Genomic DNA, 22,835 nt, shown 5'->3' with positions numbered 1-22,835 from the left:
TTCAAACCCATGGGTTGGGTTGAGCATCTTCTAGTGAAGATCTTCTGGGTAATGGCAGCTTGACCCAGCATCTCCAATACCCATGCGGCTAATTTATAGTCGAATGACTGCTAAATAAAAGCATTCTCCTCCTCAAATTTGTCTTCAGAAAGGTAATGTCACGGGAGATGTTGTGTCATAAAAGTAAGCTGGTTAAGGAAGATTTACAAGAAGCATTGGAAGCTGATTGCCTCGTGCTGTTTGAAGAGATTAGGAAAGATGACATGATGTCTGGCCTTCAGCATCAGAAAGGAGTAAGGAAAAATGGAGGATTTTATAAACAAATTAAGGAAGGTTTCAGCAACAGACTGGGCTGCAGCATTGCAGCTCTTAGAAGCAAATGAAGCCCTTAACATGACTTTATCTACTCAATCAGAATTGCAACTATTGCAAAAGGCAAATGAAGATCTTGAACTAAAGTGGGAGGAACATTCAAACTGGGACGGAAGAGAATTTTTTCCTCTTTGCGCAGTTCCGGAACAGGAGGAGGGAGCAGACATGATTTCTTTTATAGTGGAATGGATAAAAAGTTTAAATATAAATGTATCTATTTCTCTGACTGATACAGAAAGAGCATACAGAAGAGGTGGGCTATGCTCTTCATCAGTATTACCTAGAAACACAGTAATCCGCTTTGAGAAATACTTTAAACTTTAAAGTTATGCACAATTTCAGGTTTCTGAAATATGGCTTGGTCACCCTACAATTGTTTCAAGATATCTGTCCAGAGACCCTCTCTCAATGGAAATCATTCCTTATATATTGCTGCTCTAAGACAATGGGGTTCCCTTTTAAGTTGCTGGTTCTAATAAATGGCAAATACCAGGCAGTTTTGATGAGCAACAAATGGAGAGCATATTCAGAGATCTGAATATCCCGATTCCAGAAGCAACACTCAAAGATGGTGCTGTCCCCACTTCCTGTTGTTCGGCAAACCCAAAGCGGCAAAGGCAAGATAAAAGCTTCCACACTTCAGGCCTGTAATAAAACCTGGCAAGACCAAGCAAATAAATAAATAAAATACATCAGTAGTCATTATAATTTTTCAACAGGACATTAGGCTACCTTAATGCACCCCTGGGGGTAGGGAGGGGGTGGAGTATGGGAACAAACCCCCATCTTCACTCCCAATTTTGTTTCTGGTGCACCAGGGAGAAGGTTTTCACAGCCCTCCCAGCTCTGAGGTTTCTTGGGGCTAAGCACTTCAGACTTTTTGTTTTGTTAAAGTTGTTACACTCTTTTAGTTTTGTACTGTCCGCTTCAAAGCAGTATAACGTAATGCATCTCCCCAGATCCAGCAATGAAGTATGCAAAAAGTCAAAGAACTCATGTCTCAAATGCCAGTGATATTTGAATGCCTACCCTTTGAATAGTTTTGCCCTTCTGAATCAAGGCAATATTGAAATGTTCCCTTTTCAGTAAAGCTTCAAATCTTGCTCTCTTAACTGGTGATCCTAAACTTCTGGCATTAAGTGACATATTTTTTACACTCATCGGCATTATGTTATATTGCTTTGAAAAGTTGTGCACTCATTCAATTAATGCTCTTTTTTTACATCCTTCCAGCGTGCCTTGGATTCTGATGATAAAAGATGCATTGCATGAATAATAATATTATCTTCCCATCCCTCCAACCCATATCCTTTCCCCCCTTTTGTATCAGTATGTTTGATGATGTTTGTATTTTGTCTTTATTTAATTTTTTAAAATAAAGTTTCTTTAAAAAAGAAAAAAAAGATCTTTGTTACCTCCCTATAAGTGCTGCAGAAGGGGAAAGGGCATTCAGTAAGCTGCCTTTCATAAATGATTACAACTGGTCAATTATGACTGAAGGTAACAGCTTAAAACTGTGATCCATTCATTGAACATAAACTTACTCAAGTTGTTGATTTCTCAGAGGTCACCAGAATCTTTGGTACTGAAAAACACGAACTAAGTAATTTTGTCATATGTTGATGCCATTTGATCTACTTGGATATTGCTCTTTTTCAGAAAGATATAGGTATTGCTGAATATTGCTTTATTCATAAAGACTCTTTATTTCCCTATATGAACCCAGTTTGAAAAGTTTGTTTAGCTGCTGCTATCACTTTTAAATGCTACTTTAATATATAAATGTTATTAACAATGAGTTGTTATATGCTCATGGTTTTTTGAAGTATTTACATGAAAGGAAGGTTAAAAATCTGTTCAATAAATACATCTTAAATTAAGACTGCAGTTTCAAAATAACTCTCCATATTGATAATATATGAGTACAAATAGCAGTTTAGAGCCAGGGTGGTATTCACATTTCCCAAAACAAAATGCAAACCAGCAAACAGGCACTTGATTGAATTTTACGATGCAGTTCTTCAATTTAAAAAGTTCTGCAGAAAATGCATATGGGTGCACAAAAGTGTATTAGCAACATGTTAAAACTGCCTGCAAAATGTGTATATTACACAAAATTGCATACATAAAAATATCTGCACTAAAATGCTGATGAATTTTTGTGAGTGCAGAAATGTGGTGAAGTGGAAGTGACATTGGGGAAAAGAAAAAGTGATTGTCAACCTGTAAGTGAGGCCTATTGAACTCAATAGGACTACATTTTTGAATGGACATGTCTAGGATTGTACTGCAGGATTGGCTGGGGAAACCCAGCCAGATGGGCGGGGTACAAATAATAAATTATTATTATTATTATTATTATTATTATTATTATTATTAAAACCTTTGCACGTTGACCTGCCCATTATTCCACTGAAGTCAGTGGGGACTTGCTTTTGAATGAACATGTACAGTGCTGGTATCAGTTGCACCAAGTATAGGGGGCGGAGGCGTCACCAGCCCCTTCAATATTCCTTAGCAGGGGGCTTAGCTCCCTCATATTGAGGTGGCAGAGGAGTCCGAACCACCGAGCCAAGTGGCAGGCTCCTCCTGAGCAGGAGATGGGACAAGCATGTGATCTGCGTCACGTGTGTGCCATCACAGGTGCACGCCACACATTGAACATGTAACCTCACGCACACGGCATGACATTGGCCCCCCAGTCTTCAGCTGAAAGCAGTCAGGTATCACCTTACCAACATAGGCCATGGTACGTAAACATTTGAAGTACCAGTGCTATTCCAACTCAGGATGTTTTCTGGATTAACTAGGTGAAATGTTGTGGAATCACCTTTGTCCCTCCATGCACAATTCCCTCTCAAACACTGGAGGGAAGCACTGGAGCGTTCCAGCCCACAGTTGTTACCCAAGAAGTGCCTCTGTGTGCATGTTAAATAGGAGGTTTCTGGTTACTTAAAGGTAGTCTCTATTCATATACATAATAAGGCAACACAAAGGCTGCTGGGAAAGGGCAGAGCCTGCTGAAGCATTATGCTTTCTCTGCTGGAAAAAATGGATACCCACTTTCTACAGGTCTTGCATCCTTTTATAGGGCTCATTATTCTTTTTGGGCTCCTGCAAATCATTAAGTTGTACCGGAGGAAGAAAGAACTTCTCAAAAACTTCAAGAGTTTCCTAGGACCTTCCAGTCACTGGCTTTATGGCCACAACAGGGAGGTAAGGAAGAAGGCTTGGAAAAGGGAGGGGGGATATTTATTTGCAGTTGAAGGGGCAGATGCAAACATCTTTCTTTCTTTCTTTCTTTCTTTCTTTCTTTCTTTCTTTCTTTCTTTTTTTTGAAAATGATATTTATTGAAGTTTCAAAAAAGGTTACAAAAATAGGAAAAAGAAAAAAAAAAGAAAGAAAAAATACAAAATACAGAAAAGTAAAAGCACTTAAAAACAAATCAATCTTTCATTTACTTGTTTCCCTGACCTCCTCACACCTCCCTTTTTTGTATTCCAGTTCAGTTAGCTAATTCAGCAAATCCTTTCCCTCTTTGTTTTTATCCTAATCCTTTAACTTAATATATTGTAACTTTAGATTCTCACCTGTTAACAATCCATTTTTACATACTCCTTTGTAATATTGCTGCTAAAACCACGTAACTTCATTCTGACATCATTCTAACATTCATTAATTTTACAGTATTTCTGTAAATAGTCTTTAAATTTCTTCCAATCTTCTTCCACCAACTCTTCTCCCTGGTCTCGGATTCTGCCAGTCATTTCCGCCAGTTCCATATAGTCCATCACCTTCATCTGCCATTCTTCCAGGGTGGGTAGATCTTGTGTCTTCCAATACTTTGCAATAAGTATTCTTGCTGCTGTTGTAGCATACATAAAGAAAGTTCTATCCTTCTTTGGCACCAATTGGCCAACCATGCCCAGGAGAAAGGCCTCTGGTTTCTTCAGAAAGGTATATTTAAATACCTTTTTCATTTCATTATAGATCATCTCCCAGAAAGCCTTAATCCTTGGGCACGTCCACCAAAGGTGAAAGAATGTGCCTTCAGTTTCTTTACATTTCCAACATTTATTATCGGGCAAATGATAAATTTTTGCAAGCTTGACTGGTGTCATGTACCACCTGTATATCATTTTCATAATATTCTCTCTTAAGGCATTACATGCCGTAAACTTCATACCTGTGGTCCATAACTGTTCCCAGTCAGCTATCATTATGTTATGTCCAACATCTTGTGCCCATTTAATCATAGCAGATTTCACCGTTTCATCCTGAGTATTCCATTTCAACAGCAAGTTACAAACATCTTTCTTTCTACTTGGCAGGCAGATATAGCTTTCCTCAGCCTTTAAATGGATGGGAAGCTTCACTTGGCAGAAAGAACCCCTCTCCTCCAGCACAAGTGCAAAATCACAATCTCCCTTTGCATCTGATCACACTATTGGTGAGAATTCAAGGAGAATACCGTACTTTTCTGTGTATAAGACTGGCGCCTTATACACGGGGGCGTGTTATATATGGGAAAATACAGTATTAGGTTAAAAAGCAGAATGAGAATTGTGATTGCAAATGTAAGAAGAGAGAGAGTGTGAGTGTGAGTGTGAGTGTGTGCATGTGCATAAGTAGAGTGAATAAGAGGTGACTCTTCTTACTGTCCAATTCTCCTTCTGCTTTTTCACCAAGTCAGAACAAGATCACCTTGAAACATTTCCAGGATATTCTCCTCGAATTCTCACCAGTAGTGTGATTACCAGCTAGTTCTGGCTTTCATCAGATTTACTGAAAATATATTTCACTTGCCACCAATTTCTCTGTGCTTATGTGTCTGATGTGTGTTTTCTTTTGCTTGTATTGGTGCGTAGCTATCTTTTGTTTCTTCATCTTTGTCTTAAAAACAACAACCCTTCCTCACACGTAAGTTGTGCAATACGGTAGATGAACACCTTATAAAGGTGGCAGGAGGGGAAGAGGGAGGGCAAAACCAGCACCACCCAGAAGAGGTGACCATTGCAAGGTCATGTTGATAAGATCTTCAGTGTACTTTCTGTGAAAATTTTGACTACTAATCTTATATGCCATGCAAGTACCTTCTTGTAGAACTCTCTTCAGAAACAAAGTGAAAGATAAATTCTCATTCACTGAATGAATGATTCTCTGGGATGGGTTCTCCGCCGTAACATCTACACACTGAGGACATGATTTAATAAACATTTTATATGGTTACTTTCTGTCATTGCAGATCCATCGAGGACAGGAACTAAAGAAAAGCTTGGAATGGGCAGAAAAATATCCTTATGCCTACCCTAGATGGTTTGGTGGCTTCGTGGCTGTTTTAGTAGTTAACCATCCAGATTATGCAAAAACTGTGTTTGGTCATGGAGGTAAGCTTACACACAGCTGCAAATTTCCCCTTACAGATGCCCCCAAAGCACAAATCCCGACTGCCACAGCCCACAGCTGCCCCATGCCCCATTCTCCCCATGGGACCCTCAAGGGAAGCTTCCCGCTTTTCTTGAGGAGGAGCATTTTTCCAGCGGTAAATAGGCAGGACAAGTAGCAGAGGCTAGGCTACCATATGCAAATAGCAGCTACACTCTTAACACTTCACAGTGAACTGGGCACAATATACTTATTTCTAAATTGTACACTGATGCCTATTTCACACGAAGCTGTTTGTTTATAAAGACTGGCTCTTAGACTTTAAGGCAGTGTGTCAGGCGGCAGAGGAAGCAACTCCCACTGCAGGTTGCCAGGAACAGATAAGACAAGGAAAAGTTCTTAAAATCTGCTTTTTTATTCAATATTTACAGCCTCTTGGAATAATGGCATTGTCCCGAGTGACTCTCCACACCCTTTTTCTCCCACTTACTCATTCGTCATCATCTCCCCTATGGGTGGCGCTGAGGGCCCTTTGCTTCTGAGCCCTGTGCTCTCCTACTTTCACTGCTTGCCGGTTTCTGGGAGGGAGGGGTCTGGAATGCTTTCTAAAGACACAGTGTCTGTCAGCTGCCACCCCTATGGTGCTTCTTCTTCCTCCTCTTCCATTATTTCTCAGCTTTCCCCCTCATCTGCCGCTGAGCTGTGACCTCCGTCAAACCCCTGTTGTAATTCTGAACTGTCTTCTTCTTCTCTGGAAGGGTCAGGCTCCACCATTCCTCCTCTGCCCAGTCCCTGACACAGTGGTTGCGGGGGGGGGGCACTTTCAGCCTGGAGGCCATATTTCCTTGTGGGTAAACTTCTGAACACCAGGTGCCAGGAATGGAGATGGGGCCATGTGCAAAAGTAGATGCAGCAGTGAATGTAAAATTCTCCTATTGTAAAATAGACTACATTTTGCACCCCCCCTTCTATTCTCCATCCAGACATGTAAGAGGCAAAAATACTGCAATGCAGGATCAGTGAGGAGCGTAACCTGGTGAAAGGGGTTGAGGCCTGGGGAGACTGAAATGCTACGAGGGCCCAGCCTGATGTTTCCACCCCTGCTTTAAGGTTTCAGTTGTGTTTCCTTTGTGGTCACATTCAGTTTTTAGTCCTATAGGTCATGTCCTGAAATGGCTGGGCTGGATTTGCGCCACAGCACCTTTCCCTTAATGATTATTCTTTTTGCAGCTCTGGATTTTGCCGGTCATCATGATTCAGCACGCTATAGAGAGGCCAAAGTCCAAGCTAACTAGTAACAAGCTACTACTAGTGCATGTGTCGGTGATGTAATACCAGCCTAGAGATATGAGAGCAGTCAATTGCGGCATCAAAGAGGGTGCCTTTCAAGCTGGATTTGGCAAGGAGCACAATCTTAAAGAAATAAACAGCACCCTTGTCAGTTTTGTACAGGTTCATCAGTACCTCTTTGAAAACCAAATGCCATCTCAAAACAGATTGGTCTGCTTAAAATTTAAAAATAGACAAAGTTTGGAATATTCACTATAGTTTACCTTTGATTTCATCCTGTTTTTGTTTTTGTCTTGCTTTGAGCAATGAGTGTGTATAGGATTGCAACCTCAAAACAATATTTTCTGTTATATATTTTTTCAGATCCCAAGGCTATGACAACCTATAAGTTCTTCCTCCCTTGGATTGGTAGGTAAAATGATAATTCATCATCATATATATATGATGTTGCTAAGGTGCTGAAATATATATGGGGGGGGGGGAGAGAGAGAGCACGCTTGGGTATCTTGTTTCCTGAACCTCAGTCATCCCACATATCTGATGATCTCAGTTCAACCTGTCACCTGAAGTTGCTTCACATCAGTATAAGCAAAGGCAAAGAGCATTTATCCCATTTACCCCAGGTTTTGCTTTTAAGTGTGTCTCACACAGGATATGTAGTTAAATAAAGGATGATGTTTTGCTCTTCTTTTTGTATAAAGAACAATCCTGTGCCTAAATATTTCAGTCTCAAGCTTGCTTTATTGAATCAAGGTCAAGACCCACTATCCATAGTGCTTGTTCATATTATGCAGTTCCAAGCAGAATTTCATTCAGAACCTTTTACCTTGATTTTTTTTTTTTTAGCTGAATGGTAAGGTAGAGATTTTAAACAAATTGAACAAATCAGATGTGCAACTTGGAGGGTTCTCCTGTCGAAAATGAGCATTTTAAAGTGCTGTTGCTTTCTATGGAAGCATTTATCACATGGTTAATTCTCTTTTGTTAAATCAGTTTGACAGGATCCTGTCTCTGGGCTTTCAGTCCTCATTAAGGTTGCATTCCTAGCTAGTCTTACCTAGGTGTAAGTTCCACTTATTTTGGACTTATTTTTGAGTAGACATGGTTCATTCTTAGTCCTGTCAGAGAGGTATGAAAATGTACAGAATGAGTCTCTGATTCAGGAAATATGGCTCTATTCACCCCATACCTGCCAATATTTCTGCCAGTATTCCCATTCTCAAAAAGCTATATGGCTCCTGAAATGGAACCTCTGTATATCCCAACCCATCCAAACCCTTCCCACAAAAAACCTTTTAGATTATGTATACAGGTATTTTTGACTTGCAGAAACTGACATAAGAATAGTGCTGGTTTCTCCTTCTGCTTCTAGAGTAGTCCTTTTTGGAAAACCTGGTTGGACTCCCATCAGCCCCAGCCAGCATGTCCAACAGTCAGTGTTGGCTGGCATTAGAGCAATATTTGGATGACCACAGATTCCCTACTCACAGGTTCCCTACCTATTGATATTTCCAGCACGTTGTCATTGCAAAGTCCTTCCCCAGTGGGCTCCTTCCCACTGCAATCCTCTCTGAATATGTACGTGGATAGCTCAGTTGGTTAGAGCATGGTGCTGATAACGCCAAGGTCACAAGTTTGACCCCCATTTGGGACAGATGCATATTCCTGCAATGCAGGAAGTTGGACTAGATGATCCTCAGGGTCCCTTCCAGCTGTACAATTCCATGTCTATAAACAGATGGTTTTATTAGGAAAACTCGCATCCCAGAAATCCTGAGCTCTCTTTGGATCAACAGTCCTGCAATGTTCTGAATGGAATCTTGTTCTTTGTGCCCACAGGAAAAGGACTTCTGATCCTGGATGGACCAAAGTGGTTTCAGCACCGCCGACTGTTAACTCCAGGGTTCCACTATGATATTTTGAAACCTTATGTAGCACTGATTGCAGATTCAACCAAAGTGATGCTAGTAAGTAGGATGACTGATGTTGCTAAGGTGCTGAGATGCTGGTAAAATGTTGATGATACTAATGGGATAGTTACCGCTCTCACAGTTGGGATTGGTCATAGTTCAGTGTAAGATGGAACCTCAAAGCCAAAGTGAGAGCATTTGGGTCAAAATTAAGGGAGAGAAGAATAACAGTGACCTCACTGTGGGAGTTTACTATAGATCCCCAAGCCAAACGGAGGACATAGATGATGCCTTCCTGGAACAGATGGCCAAGCATGCAAAAGGAAGGGAGATAGTAGTAATGGGGGACTTCAATTACCCGGATATTTGTTGGATGTCAAACTCAGCCAAGAGCATAAGGTCAAACAGATTCCTCACTGGCCTTGCAGACAACTTCATTGTCCAGAAAGTGGGAGAAGCAACAAGAGGAACAGCCATTTTAGATCTGGTCCTAACCAATGTTGATGACCAGGTTAGTGGGGTAGAAGTGGAAGGATCATTAGGCGCGAGTGATCATGCTCTTCTGAAGTTTACTATACAGCGGAAAGGAGCAGCCAAGCATACTAGGACTCAATTTCTTGACTTTAAGAAAGCCGACTTCATAAAACTTAGGGAAGTGCTGGGTGAGATCCCATGGACAGTAATACTAAAAGGAAAGGGAGTTCATGATGGCTGGGAGTTTGTTAAGAGGGAGATACTAAAAGCACAATGTCAGGCAATACCAATGAGACGGAAACATGGAAGGTGCCTAAAGAAGCCAGGGTGGCTATCTAAAGAACTTTTAACTGAGTTAAGATTAAAAAAGGATGTGTACAAAAAATGGAAAAGGGGGGAAACCACCAAAGAGGAATTCAAACAAATAGCCAGCACGTGTAGACACAAAGTCAGAAAAGCTAAAGCACAGAATGAACTCAGGCTTGCTAGAGGTTAAAAGCAACAAAAAAGGCTTTTATGGGTATGTTCGTAGCAAAAGGAAGAACAAAGAAACAGTGGGGTCACTCAGAGGAGAAGATGGTGAAATGCAAACAGGGGACACAGAAAGGGCTGAACTCCTCAATGCCTTCTTTGCCTCAGTCTTCTCCGATAAAGAAAACAATGCCCGACCTGAAGAATTTGGAGCAAATGATTCAGCAAAGGAAACACAGCCCAGAATAACTAAGGAGATAGTACAAGAATACTTGGCTAGTTTAGATGTATTCAAGTCTCAAGGGCCAGATGAACTGCATCCAAGAGTATTAAAAGAACTGGCAGATGTGATTTCAGAACCACTGGCAGTCATCTTTGAGAATTCCTGGAGAACAGGCGAAGTCCCGGCAGACTGGAGGAGGGCAAATGTTGTCCCTATTTTCAAAAAGGGGAAAAGAGAGGACCCAAATAATTACCGCCCAGTCAGTCTGACATCAATACCAGGGAAGATTCTGGAGCAGATCATTAAGCAAACAGTCTGTGAGCACCTAGAAAGGAATGCTGTGATCACCAATAGTCAGCATGGATTTCTGAAAAATAAGTCATGTCAGACTAACCTGATCTCATTTTTTGACAGAGTTACAAGCCTGGTAGATGAAGGGAACACAGTGGATGTAGCCTACCTTGATTTCAGCAAGGCATTTGACAAGGTGCCCCATGATATTCTTGTAAAGAAGCTGGTAAAATGCGGTCTTGACTATGCTACCACTCAGTGGATTTGTAACTGGCTGACTGACCGAACCCAAAGGGTGCTCATCAATGGTTCCTCTTCATCCTGGAGAAGAGTGACTAGTGGGGTGCCACAGGGTTCTGTCTTGGGCCCGGTCTTATTCAACATCTTTATCAACGACTTGGATGATGGACTCAAGGGCATCCTGATCAAATTTGCAGATGACACCAAACTGGGAGGGGTGGCTAACACCCCAGAGGACAGGATCACACTTCAAAACGACCTTGACAGATTAGAGAACTGGGCCAAAACAAACAAGATGAATTTTAACAGGGAGAAATGTAAAGTATTGCACTTGGGCAAAAAAAATGAGAGGCACAAATACAAGATGGGGGACACCTGGCTTGAGAGCAGTACATGTGAAAAGGATCTAGGAGTCTTGGTTGACCACAAACTTGACATGAGCCAACAGTGTGACGCGGCAGCTAAAAAAGCCAATGCAATTCTGGGCTGCATCAATAGGAGTATAGCATCTAGATCAAGGGAAGTAATAGTGCCACTGTATTCTGCTCTGGTCAGACCTCACCTGGAGTACTGTGTCCAGTTCTGGGCACCACAGTTCAAGAAGGACACTGACAAACTGGAACGTGTCCAGAGGAGGGCAACCAAAATGGTCAAAGGCTTGGAAACGATGCCTTATGAGGAACGGCTAAGGGAGCTGGGCATGTTTAGCCTGGAGAAGAGGAGGTTAAGGGGTGATATGATAGCCATGTTCAAATATATAAAAGGATGTCACATAGAGGAGGGAGAAAGGTTGTTTTCTGCTGCTCCAGAGAAGCGGACACGGAGCAATGGATCCAAACTACAAGAAAGAAGATTCCACCTAAACATTAGAAAGAACTTCCTGACAGTAAGAGCTGTTCGACAGTGGAATTTGCTGCCAAGGAGTGTGGTGGAGTCTCCTTCTTTGGAGGTCTTTAAGCAGAGGCTTGACAACCATATGTCAGGAGTGCTCTGATGGTGTTTCCTGCTTGGCAGGGGGTTGGACTCGATGGCCCTTGTGGTCTCTTCCAACTCTATGATTCTATGATTCTATGATTCTATGAAAGGGCAGGTAAATGTTATGGTCTAATACTGGAATGCCCTGAACTTGAATGGCAAAATAATAACTGGTGATTTCTATATGCAGTGAGTGGGCTCATCCAATCCACTCTTATCCCTTCAAAACAGAGAGGGCAAGTTCACATTATCCACTGATGGTTAGCAAGGATAAATGTTACGGACACGTCATAAGTTAGGCCCTGTCTGCACTACACATTTAAAGCAGAATCAAAGTACTTTAAACAGTCATGGTTTCCCTCACATAAACTTGGGAAGTGGCGTTTGTTAAGGCTGCATAAATGTGTAGTCCAGATGGAGTCTGCACTATAGAACTGTTCATATGGTAAGAAAACTCTGATATTTGACCTGGGACAGCCATTCAATAAAATGCTGTTCAGGATCTGGGAAGTTAACTCTCCTTATCTTTGCTTTCTGTTCTAGGATAAATGGGAGAAGATGATTGACAAGGATGCCACAAAATCACTGGAGATGTTTGAACATGTCAGTCTGATGACTCTGGAAAGCATCATGAAATGTGCCTTCAGTTACCAGAGCAAAGGGCAGACTCACAGGTTGGTGTCTTGTTTTATTTTTAATTTCCCCCCCTATAAAGCTGGCCTATACAGTAGATTTTTTTTTTACGATGCCCATTTCCATTTAAACTGAAGGTGTTTTCACAAAACTGCACAAGCAGCAGCAACAACAGCAACAGCAGCAGCAACAACAACTGTCTGCTTTTTCTTTCAGAGAGTTGGATTCTTACATAAAAGCAGTTTATGACCTGACCTATTTGGTGTCACAGAGAGTCCGTACCTTGTTGTATCGGATTGATCTCATTTATAGATGCACAGCAGCTGGGCGCAGGTTCCTGGAAGCCTGTAGAGCGGCACACCAACATACAGGTAATACCCCACCATCAGTTTCCTCCTTCATTTACAAGAGAACTAGCTAATGACAATTTGAGAGATATACTTTCCTCTAGCCCTTTAAGAAGAGTCACCATGGCTGCCTGGAGACAAAACACTCACTTGCAGAGGCAGATGAACTTGACAGCAGCAAGACAAAGGAACAGTATCAGAAGGTTCTGGGGTTGGTAGTGAGCAAGGTGGGTGGGGCAAGGATCCTTGGGACATGCCAGCTGTTGATAGAGGCCCTGAATCACTCTGTATTTGTCTAGTGACTTCTGACATGTGTGGAGTCTATCATACCCACCCAGTGTTTACTTCATCTGATTGCTGGGAACTTGGGGCAGTATTGCCTTTGCAGAAGTGTAAAGTCTCAGAGACTTAATTCCTTAACATTTGTCACACAGACAAAGTCATAGAAGAAAGAAAGAAATCTTTTAGGAAAGAGGGAGAACTTGAAAAAATCAAACAGAAACGGCACCTGGATTTTCTGGATATTCTTCTTTGTGCCAAGGTAAGAAACTTCAAAATGGCAATGCAATGGACAGTTTTTGCTATGTGGCATCAGTAAACACATGAATAACACTAACTATCCTGCAATAGAACATGAAGCATGACATCCAACCAAACAACAATAGTATATTTGAGATAATGAGAGCTAAAAGTTAGAAACATTTAGCTGCTAACCAGCTCTAGAAGTAACTACACTGGCTTCCTTGTCTTCTACACTGGCTTTCTGGTCCTCCCTGTTCCCTTATAATCCTTGATGATGTATTAGTTTGAAGTAGGGATGCATTTGGAACTGCACCGATCACATAGGAATCTTCCATACTGGCTATTTACTGCAGCATTCCTCAACTTTCAGTTTCCAAATGTTGTTAGCCTACAGCTCCTATCCCTCCAAGTTTGCTTAGCCATTGTTTGGGGATGATAGGAGTTGTAGACCAGCAACAGCTCTGGGGAGCCAAGGCTGAAGAAAATTGATTTATTGAGCCTTTATTCTGATATGTTCACAGACAAAAAATAAAATAAAATAAACGCTCTGTTATCCAGTGTTATCTGTTTAATGGGCATTCATCCTGATAGGTTCATGGGGAGGCTATACACCATTGCCTCCTAGTCAGGTTTTTGCAGTTTGAAACATTGAACCATTAAATTGTAGAGTTGGAAGAGACCCTGAGGATCATCTAGTCCAACCCCCTGCAATGAAGGAATATGCAGCTGTCCCATATGAGTGACAAGATAGTTTCACCAGAAAGTGCAGAATAACTAGATTTTATATGAATAAAAATTTCCAACTGGAAGCACATGGAAAGAGTGTGGGGTATCTCAACTCTAGCAGCAAAAAGCATATGTAGGTGAAGAGTGATGAAGCCTTCCATCATCTGTGAATATTATACCCCTGATGAAGAAATAATCAAGTAAATGAGTAACAGGGTTCTTTTTTTTTTTTTTTAAAGTTTCTTAAGTCCTTTAACCATAGCTGTCAACTTACAGATTTGAAAATAAGGGACCAGCAGCCTTGAAAATAAGGGACCAGCAGCCAAAATAGGGGACCTGCAGCCTCACCTGCTCCAGGCACTCCAGTCTTCCTGTCCTCCTGCAGTCTGGTCAAACTCATGCTGGTAGCTTCGAGAACACTGTCCAACCAGCTTTGTAACCAGAGGTTCAACTGAATAGAATCTGAATCACATGCACCACAAGGCCTATGCAGCCTCAACTTAAGATGGCTCCCTGGCCTGGCTTTGCACTGCAAAGTTTGCAGCAGCACGTGCAACAAAATGGCGTCCAACATTCAAAAAACCCCTCAGCTTGCATTAACTAGCCACACACAAGGCATGCAAGCTCCACCCCCCCAGTCGTTCTTAGACTTCTTATTGGTTGAGCAACACAGCCAAGCAACACAGTTGGAGCCTCCCTCCTCCCTGGCCGACAGGGAGGGAGGGAGAGGAGCTGCTTCCTTTGAAATTTAAGGGACATCATTTAAGGGACATTTAAGGGACATACATCAATAAGGGACAGCAGTGGGACATGGCGCTGGAATAAGGGACTGTCCCTTCAAATAAGGGACACTTGACAGCTATGCCTTTAACCATGGTAATCTTTTAAATCTCTAACCATTTCTAACTCATCAAATAGCTAATCTCCTTTTTTTCCTTCAGGATGAAAATGGTGTTGGCTTATCTCATGAAGATCTGCGTGCTGAAGTGGACACTTTCATGTTTGAAGGCCATGATACCACAGCCAGTGGGATCTCTTGGCTGTTATATGCAATGGCCCAGAACCCAGAACACCAGCAAAGGTGCAGGGAGGAGATAAAGGAGACTCTGGGAGATCGAGACACAATTCAGTGGTGAGACCTCTAACTCTGCTTTTTCTATACTTGTATTGCCTGTTTGAAGGGAAAGGATAATTGCTTTCTCATTCTAGAATCAGAAGATCAGTTTAATAGGCCAATCACAGAGACTCCTTTATGATTTCCCTTTTGCTCCTTTGTCTCCGACAAACACTTAGACCCCCAAGTTCTAAGTATGTTTACTTTCAAAAGATACAGGTGGGAGTTAGCAATTGTTGAGTTTTTCCATATTTTTTTTTGGTCTATTTATGTACTTACATATTTATTAATTTTATATCCCGCCCTTCCTCCCATTATTACGTGATGAGTCTGCTGGGATCTTGATTGTCTTCGTCTTTTATGTCCTTCTGTTTATGTGCTTCCAGCTTTGATATGTAATGAAAAGCTTCCTTTTTTGGGGAAAAACTTGACTCATATAATTAGAATTCTGATAAAATCATAACATCTACAGTGGTACCTCAGGTTACACACGCTTCAGGTTACAGACTCCGCTAACCCAGAAATAGTACCTTGGGTTAAGAACTTTGCTTCAGGATGAGAACAGAAATCACAGGGTGGCGGCAGCAGGAGGCCCCATTAGCTAAAGTGGTACCTGAGGTTAAGAATGGTTTCGGGTTAAGAACAGACCCCCGGAACGAATTAAGTTCTTAACCAGAGATACCACTGTACTGAAATGAGTGGGACAAGTAAGTCATAACTAATTTAGCTCATTGATTTCAAAGGGACTAAAGCATCATTCTCCAGCCAGGTGCCCTTCAGATATTTTGGACTACAACCATGTTAACTGGGGCTGGAGTTGTAGTTCAAGTCATCTGGAAGGCACTACGCTGGTGAACGCTAGACTCAAGTATGACTAACTGACTTTGGATCCAACTCACCATTTCCACATCTAGAGACCTGTTTAGACAATCAGTATGTGCTGGTACTGCAGTGGCAAGGGAAAGTCAAGCCCATGATTCCTCACTATTCCTCTCATCTGTTCAGTACACCTAGGTACCAAATATCTGAACAGGGCTTAGATCTTCTAGCCATCAACTCTATTAGAGCAGTGTTGTCACTGGAGATTTGTGATAGAGAGAGAACGAGAACCAAGGTATATAACACTGTGATATATTTCACACCCTTGCTACCTTGTTTGACCGGTTGCACAGCTGCTGAAAGATCCTATCATATTAGTTGGAAATGTTGTTGCTCAAATGTGGTTTCATCTGAATTTTTCAGGGATGACCTGGGGAAGATTCCTTACACCACCATGTGTATTAAGGAGAGTCTCCGTCTTTACCCTCCAGTGCCTGGCATCTCCCGGCAGCTTAGTAAACCCATAACTTTTTGTGATGGACGCAGCTTACCTGAAGGTTAGTTCAGATTGGCCCTTTTCTGTTGCCCATGGTCTACCTTCTCCTGTTGAAATCAAGGAGACTTAAAAATGTTGCATTGTATTCTTTGTAAACTGACTCAAAGTCAAAATTTGATGGTGAACTTCAGGTGTCAAAACCACATTCTAGATTACAGTAATGTTATGAAATTTTCATTTACAATGGAAGGTATTATTTGCAAACCAAAACGGAAAGGTTTGGAATATGTGCATTTGACCATTGTTTGCCCATTCAGAACTTACTGCAACGTCTCTTTCTAAATCAGTGTGGTGAACCTCTGGCCAGCAGAATTAATTAGGGTTATCAGATCCCAATTTGTCAGCGAGTCCACCTTTGCCAGCTGGCAGCCATGGCTTGATTCAAACCACACCTGCAAACAGGCTGCTGATCAGCTGATCAGCAGTTACTGCAAGCCCATTTGAACTTTGACAGATGGGTGCTGGCTGGATCCAGTCCCCCCTAACCCTGTTATAAACAAACCCACTCTACTAGCTTCCTCCTGGCACCTGTGTATCTTCACAGAGAATACACTCAGTGCAGCTTTGAAATTAGTGGTTAAGATCTCTCAGTTTTGAAATTAGTTTTGAAGTTAGTCGTTAAAATCTCTGTTTTGAAATGTTCAGTCCGCTATCTTGATTCAAAATTGCATCAAATTACATCTAAGCAAAAATCAAAACCTGCTCCTTTCCTTGGCACCCAAAATTTGGTTACTATATATATCTTAAGAGGCTCCATATGCAAAGTGAACGAACAACTTCCCAAAATATATAGACGATAAGGATGATAACTTTCAGAACTCATGCCTGAGCTTGTTTCCCCCCTCTTCCCTCTCCACCTCCCTTTCCTCACATTCCATGAATTTATGAGGGCAAGCCTATGGATTTTTGTAAACTCTGGGAACCTTTTCAATTAATGAACAGGGTAAAAATGCTTTAAATAACTAACACAGAAATGAATGCAACATTGACCCCATTTACTGATAGAAAGCAGCTTCAGAAAGTGCTTCTGTGAAGTGAAGCGAAGGCTACAATGGGAGGGTGCGCTTAACACTTTTCCTGCCGCTATCTCTTGACTCTGAATTGCCCACCCAAAATTTCTCCTCAGGTTTCCAAATATCAGGCAATTTGGAGCAAAGAAGTGGCAAGACAGGAACATGTTAAAAATATGTGTTGCAGCTTTATATTGCCTTTACTCGGTGTGGCTTTTTTTTTTTTTTTTTTTTTTGCAGGGGAACTATGGTTATTGGTGTGTTGTGTAATCTCTAATTGTGCACAATGTTTATGTGGTCCCTCTCAGAGGTGTGGCTAATATGTTCCATCAATTTGAGTAGGACATACATGCAAGTCCATTTAGCTGGATCAGAACCATAAGGTCCTTCTGCCCCCAACATTGCTTCTTTGTCTTCCTGCTCTGAGTTGAAATGTTAACTCTGAGATAGGTCTTCGGTAATGGCAGTGCTTGGATATTGAAATTAATCATGTTAACACTTTATGTTACAGGTTCCCTGGTGGCAATTAATATTTATTGTATCCACCGAAACCCTAGTGTATGGCAAGACCCAGAGGTAATAATTTGTCGTTATAGATAAAGGCATGTGACAACATCTGCAACTAGTTTCAGAGCTGGAATACATAGCTGGTGGATTTTAGCCAAACTGCATTTTTAAAATTAAAGGTGAAGTGATCGCATGGCACAACAATTAGATAATCTCAGCTACTGAGGATGTTGCCCTTTGAGTCACACTAAGGGCTCATGCAGACTTTCTTTTGTGCCACATTTTCCAGGCACAGGTCAGGGCTATAAAGCTCCATGTCTGTGTATGTGGTTTTTTGTCCTGGCACTTTCCCCGGGAAAACCCATGTTTTACTGCTGAATTGAAGCAAATGGCAATCTGTGGGGAACCTGACTACCATTTCCTCCAATTAAAATGGTACAATGTGGGTTTTCTTAGGGAAAGTGCCAGGACAAAGCACAAAACAAAACAAACAAAACACCTACTCGGATACGGAGCTTGAATGCCCAGACCTGTGCCTAGAAACATGGCACAAAAGGATGTCTGGATGAGTACCAGTTGCTGGACAGCAACGGTGAGAGAGGGCTGTTGCCTTCAAAACCTGCCTGTAGGCTTCTCAAAGGCATCTAGTTGGCTACTCTGCAAAGCAGGATGCCGGATCTTTGGTGTGATCCAGCAGGCCTTTTATGTTTTGAAAGCAGAACTCTAGCATGAATAAGGGAACAATTTGTAATCATGTTCCCCCCTTGCCATTTTCTGCTAAAAAGAATCACTCCTAAATGCATTTTGACTGTTGGTGTGAAATTGTGTGCAAAATATGTGTACATAATGATAATGCAGATAAATTTTCAAGAGGACTCTTTTGTGTTAATGGTGTACAAATGTGGAGAACTAAACTTAAAATTGGGAAACTGAGGGAAATGGTAATGGACAGATTCGTTCATGCCTTCTCTTACCCACACAAAATGTGGGGAGAATGGATGACAAGCAGGCAGAATCTCCTGCCGCTGCCCTGTTGCTTGCCACCAGAGGCAGATTGAGGGCTGTGTGGGCGGTGTGCATGCACTAGGCACTGAGCTTAAGCCCGGTGTGTGAGGTGCTGGGCTTTGGGAAAGAAGCAGGAGACTCCTAAAGGGCCCTAGAGCCCCCAAACCTCCTTCTCAAAGTCAGACACCTCCTTATCTGCCTTTGGGAAGGCAGCGTGAAGGCAGGGCACCAAATGTTGGCCTTGCACAGGGACCATAGTAGCCAGGTCTGACACAATTGCCAGAATGTTGCTGTTGTTACTGCTGCCAAAATGTGGGGTGACCAGATGGGCATGCCACTGCTACCATCACCATGCTCTTCCTCTGCCACCACTGCACAACTCTACTTCCTGCTCACCTGCCAAGCCAATTGGGAGAACTGGAGGAGGTGGGTCAAAATGACAAGGAAAGGTGCAAGTTGGCACAGGATGGTGCCCTTCTACCTTCTTTCCACTTCCACTCTTCCTGTCCAGCTCCCTCAGCAGTAGTGACAGCAGTGGGTGGCCTGGAAATTGGGCCATTGGCCCAGAGACCTGAAGATTGGATATTGGTGCATCCAAACCTACAGTCGAAATTCTGGCAACCTTATAGGAAGCATTAGAACATTTTAAACATATATGTCTTAAGACTGGGCCCAAGATTATATAAAAGCTTCCAGACTGTGAAGCAAGACTATCAATTGCTAAAGATGCTAATAAAAGACATCTGCCTTCTTTTCCTCCAGGTGTTTGACCCCAATAGGTTCTCATCCGAAAAGTCATCTCAGAGGCATTCTCATGCTTTTGTGCCTTTTGCAGCTGGACCAAGGTGAGGATATAGACTGTTCAGTGTCACGGTCTGATTTACTCTTGGCTTAATTAGGCAGCAAGCAGATACTTACGGGGTTTCAAACAGTTTATGATATACGGTAATTGCTCTCCGAGCCATTCATAGTGACTGACTGTCATTAACACATTGAGGTATCTGAACTATGTCCTCGCTTCCAACAGCATATCCTCCAGGAGCCCCTCCCTCCCTTCTCTTTGATTGACGCCTCTCTTTAACCCTCATGAACCTATGAGCGTGAGCAGATTCATACTGATATACTGCCCCTTCCTCTGATGTATTTTCCTCCTTCTCAGTTGCTATCTGATACTCCTTAATCAGTGCCTGGGCTTTCTGCCAGCCCTCGCTCACTGTCATGAGAAACTGTCTCTTCCTCTCTGACATGAGAAGCCAAGGAGGATTGAGGGGGGCTGGATTCAAACTGCTGTGGAAGAATGAGAGGTTCCTTGCTGCCTCTCTGAAGATCCCTGTCTCTGCAGATCTCCTCTTCTTCCTCACCATTGTCGCTCTGGGGTGCCATGTCTCTGACATTCAGGCCAGATGAGTGAGAGGTTGCTGATGAGCAATAGGGAGGAGAGAAAGAAGCTTGTCTATGGAGTCTGGTGGAGAATCTGTTGCTGGGCTAGAAGTTCCATTGCCCCTGACCACTGGTCATACTGCTTGAAGGAAGCTGGAGTCTAACAACATTTGTAGGGCCACAGGTTCCCCACCAATGACCTAGAACATATTTGCAGGTGGCTACAAAAAGATTACATTAATTATCACATTTGAGTGATGTATTGCTACAGGAAGTAAAAAAAAAAAAAAAAAAAAAAGCAGGGGCTTGGAAAGGGGCATGTATTTCTGTCCCACCCCTTCTGCTGGCTGGAGGCAATGTCCTCAAGAGGCCTGACTTGCTTTTTGGGAGAAACCAAAGCTATGATAATGGAGAGCCTATTGGGTTGTGGGTTGTGAGTGCTTTGAACCTTCCGCTACTGTAAAAAACAAAACAAAATAACACCTCACATTGCAGAAGTGCCATAAGTATCCTGTGACCTTCATTCCAAGGAAACCAATCCTGGCGCACATTCAGGAACCCCTGAAACCTTTCAACACACTCAGGGATTGGGGGAAGCATTCCAGCATGGATCAAGGTCCAAGGCTCCGAGAGGATTTGGGTTTCCTTGTTAATGGTTGGGAACCTATCCAGGCTGAAAGTTGGAATGAAAGTATTTTGACAGGCAGAGTCAGCATTTTCAGGTAAAGCTCCTGCATTATGATTAACTGCTTCTTAATAGATTTTCCTGGCTTTTCTCTCTTTCCTCAGGAATTGCATTGGGCAGCAGTTTGCCATGAACGAGATGAAAGTGGCCCTTGCCCAAATCCTACTCCGGTTTGAAATCTTGCCAGATCCAGCAAAGCCTCCTGTTCCAATCCCCCAGGTTGTCTTAAAATCTCAAAATGGGATACACCTGTTGCTAAAGAAACTCAGCTGATAGCATATACAATTGTAGGGTTGGACAGGTCATCTAATCTAACCCTCTGCAATGCAGTAATTAATAAAATGACATATTTAAAGGCAAGCTGTGAATCATTTGAAACTTCTCTCAAAGAAGTGGGGGGGGGGTGTCTGATGGAGCATATTAGGAGAGTTAATGAAGTAAACGCTCAGTTACGAAGAAGGAGCCCTGGGGTCAGCCATGCCTCCATCCTCTGTCTCCAAAAACCCTTCACCAGGACTACCTCCCAGTTCAAGAGGGCACCACTGCTACTGTGCCACTTCCAGGGGCATCAGACAGGTTCCCTGCCCCTCCAGAGTGTCTTCAGAACAGAGCTTTGACCCACCTAGACAGGAGTGGGTGGCATGGCAGTACTGGGCTTTGTTGGGAAGAAGGGCGGGATATAAATTCAAAAAAATAAATGGAATAAATAAATGCAGTGGAGCTGGCCTGCTGGCTGACACTCACAGATCATATCTAGTTTGGATCTTAGTCAACAAAGTAACTGGCCATGCCTGAATACAGGAACACTGAGATATTGTAGCTAAACATGCTGAGTAAGGCTTAATGATTATCCTAATCACTTCCATTACTCCAGAGCTATTTCAAACATGCCAGAAGGACACATGGCACATGCCTCATCTATTTGTGCCAAGGAGTGGTCAGCAAAGCAGGGCAGTGCCACAAAGCCACCCTCACAACATATGTGCTGCTACTTATGGGGCAGGGTTATGGCAAGGTTGCGAGTGTGCATTGTGGTGGGAGCAACAGATTAGCTCTGCCAATGTGGCTGCACAGTGCCAACCATGGTGCCTTTCTGCCCTGCCCAGGCACCATTCCAGTAAAGCATGCTATTTTTCTGGAAAAAGAGGTGCCAGAACTCACCATGAACACCTCCCTTGTTTGCTTATAATGGCAATGGCACCCGCAAGAGAAGTGCTGGAACAGAGTTCTGGTGAGTTCCAGCTGAAAAAAAGCCCTGCCACTAAGTGGCAGTAATACCAGCGTTGAGATTGGCAGCCCCATGACATTGCTCTATTCTATCAGCTGCTCCTGCAAATTTTGTAAAATATGCAGCGATTTATGTAAAATGAACCATGGAAAGAGAAGGGAAGTCACTGATATCTTAAGGATGTAAAACGAGTATCTTAAATTGCAAAACAGAAAACCTAATAGAAATTATACACAGAATGGTAAAAAGAAAAAGAAAGAAAAGGAATGAAAAGTAAAAAACCCACATGGAGGCTATGCCAGCAATGATAGCTCCACCCTGCCATTCTCGCCTCCAGCTAAATTCTTTTCATTCAGGTAATTTACCTCTGCATGCATACTTTATTCATCATTGCCAAAAACAGCAGGCAACTGGATTTACCCCTGCAAACATGCCCTGACAAATACGTCTCAAGTTGTTCAATCAACAAAGAAGCAAAGCACTCTATGGACATAAAGTTTTCCAGTTTCATAGCGATTGCCCTACACTTTATTCACAACTGAATGGTGGCTGGTAACACAACATTCAGTCAATTTTCAGTTCCTTATTGAGAAACGCAGTTTTACAAAGAGACCCCCAACATCTCACTAGGTAAGTCAGAGAATCCCTTACCATGTGGACATGGCCATACA

General features: G+C 42.4%; 1 protein-coding gene across 1 annotated transcript in view; it reads left to right on the top strand.

The window, feature by feature from the left end:
• The window catches only part of LOC308479536 (uncharacterized protein), a 36,579-nt gene extending 15,283 nt beyond the window's left edge, over nt 1–21,296 (top strand). Inside the window, exons 13-24 of the mRNA XM_081010242.1 lie at nt 3,399–3,588; nt 5,619–5,760; nt 7,412–7,456; nt 8,888–9,015; nt 12,176–12,306; nt 12,482–12,636; nt 13,047–13,153; nt 14,802–14,992; nt 16,217–16,350; nt 17,871–17,935; nt 19,634–19,716; nt 21,041–21,296. Coding sequence (XP_080866368.1) covers nt 3,399–3,588; nt 5,619–5,760; nt 7,412–7,456; nt 8,888–9,015; nt 12,176–12,306; nt 12,482–12,636; nt 13,047–13,153; nt 14,802–14,992; nt 16,217–16,350; nt 17,871–17,935; nt 19,634–19,716; nt 21,041–21,209 — 1,540 coding nt within the window. The 3' untranslated portion in view covers nt 21,210–21,296. The remainder of the gene's footprint in view (nt 1–3,398; nt 3,589–5,618; nt 5,761–7,411; nt 7,457–8,887; nt 9,016–12,175; nt 12,307–12,481; nt 12,637–13,046; nt 13,154–14,801; nt 14,993–16,216; nt 16,351–17,870; nt 17,936–19,633; nt 19,717–21,040) is intronic.
• Nucleotides 21,297–22,835: the final 1,539 nt, after the last annotated feature.

This window comes from Podarcis pityusensis (assembly GCF_964106645.2).
Source record: "Podarcis pityusensis genome assembly, chromosome: 6".
In the NCBI taxonomy this organism is placed as follows: Eukaryota; Metazoa; Chordata; class Lepidosauria; order Squamata; family Lacertidae; genus Podarcis; species Podarcis pityusensis.
This window is presented reverse-complemented; position numbering and strand designations above follow the sequence as displayed.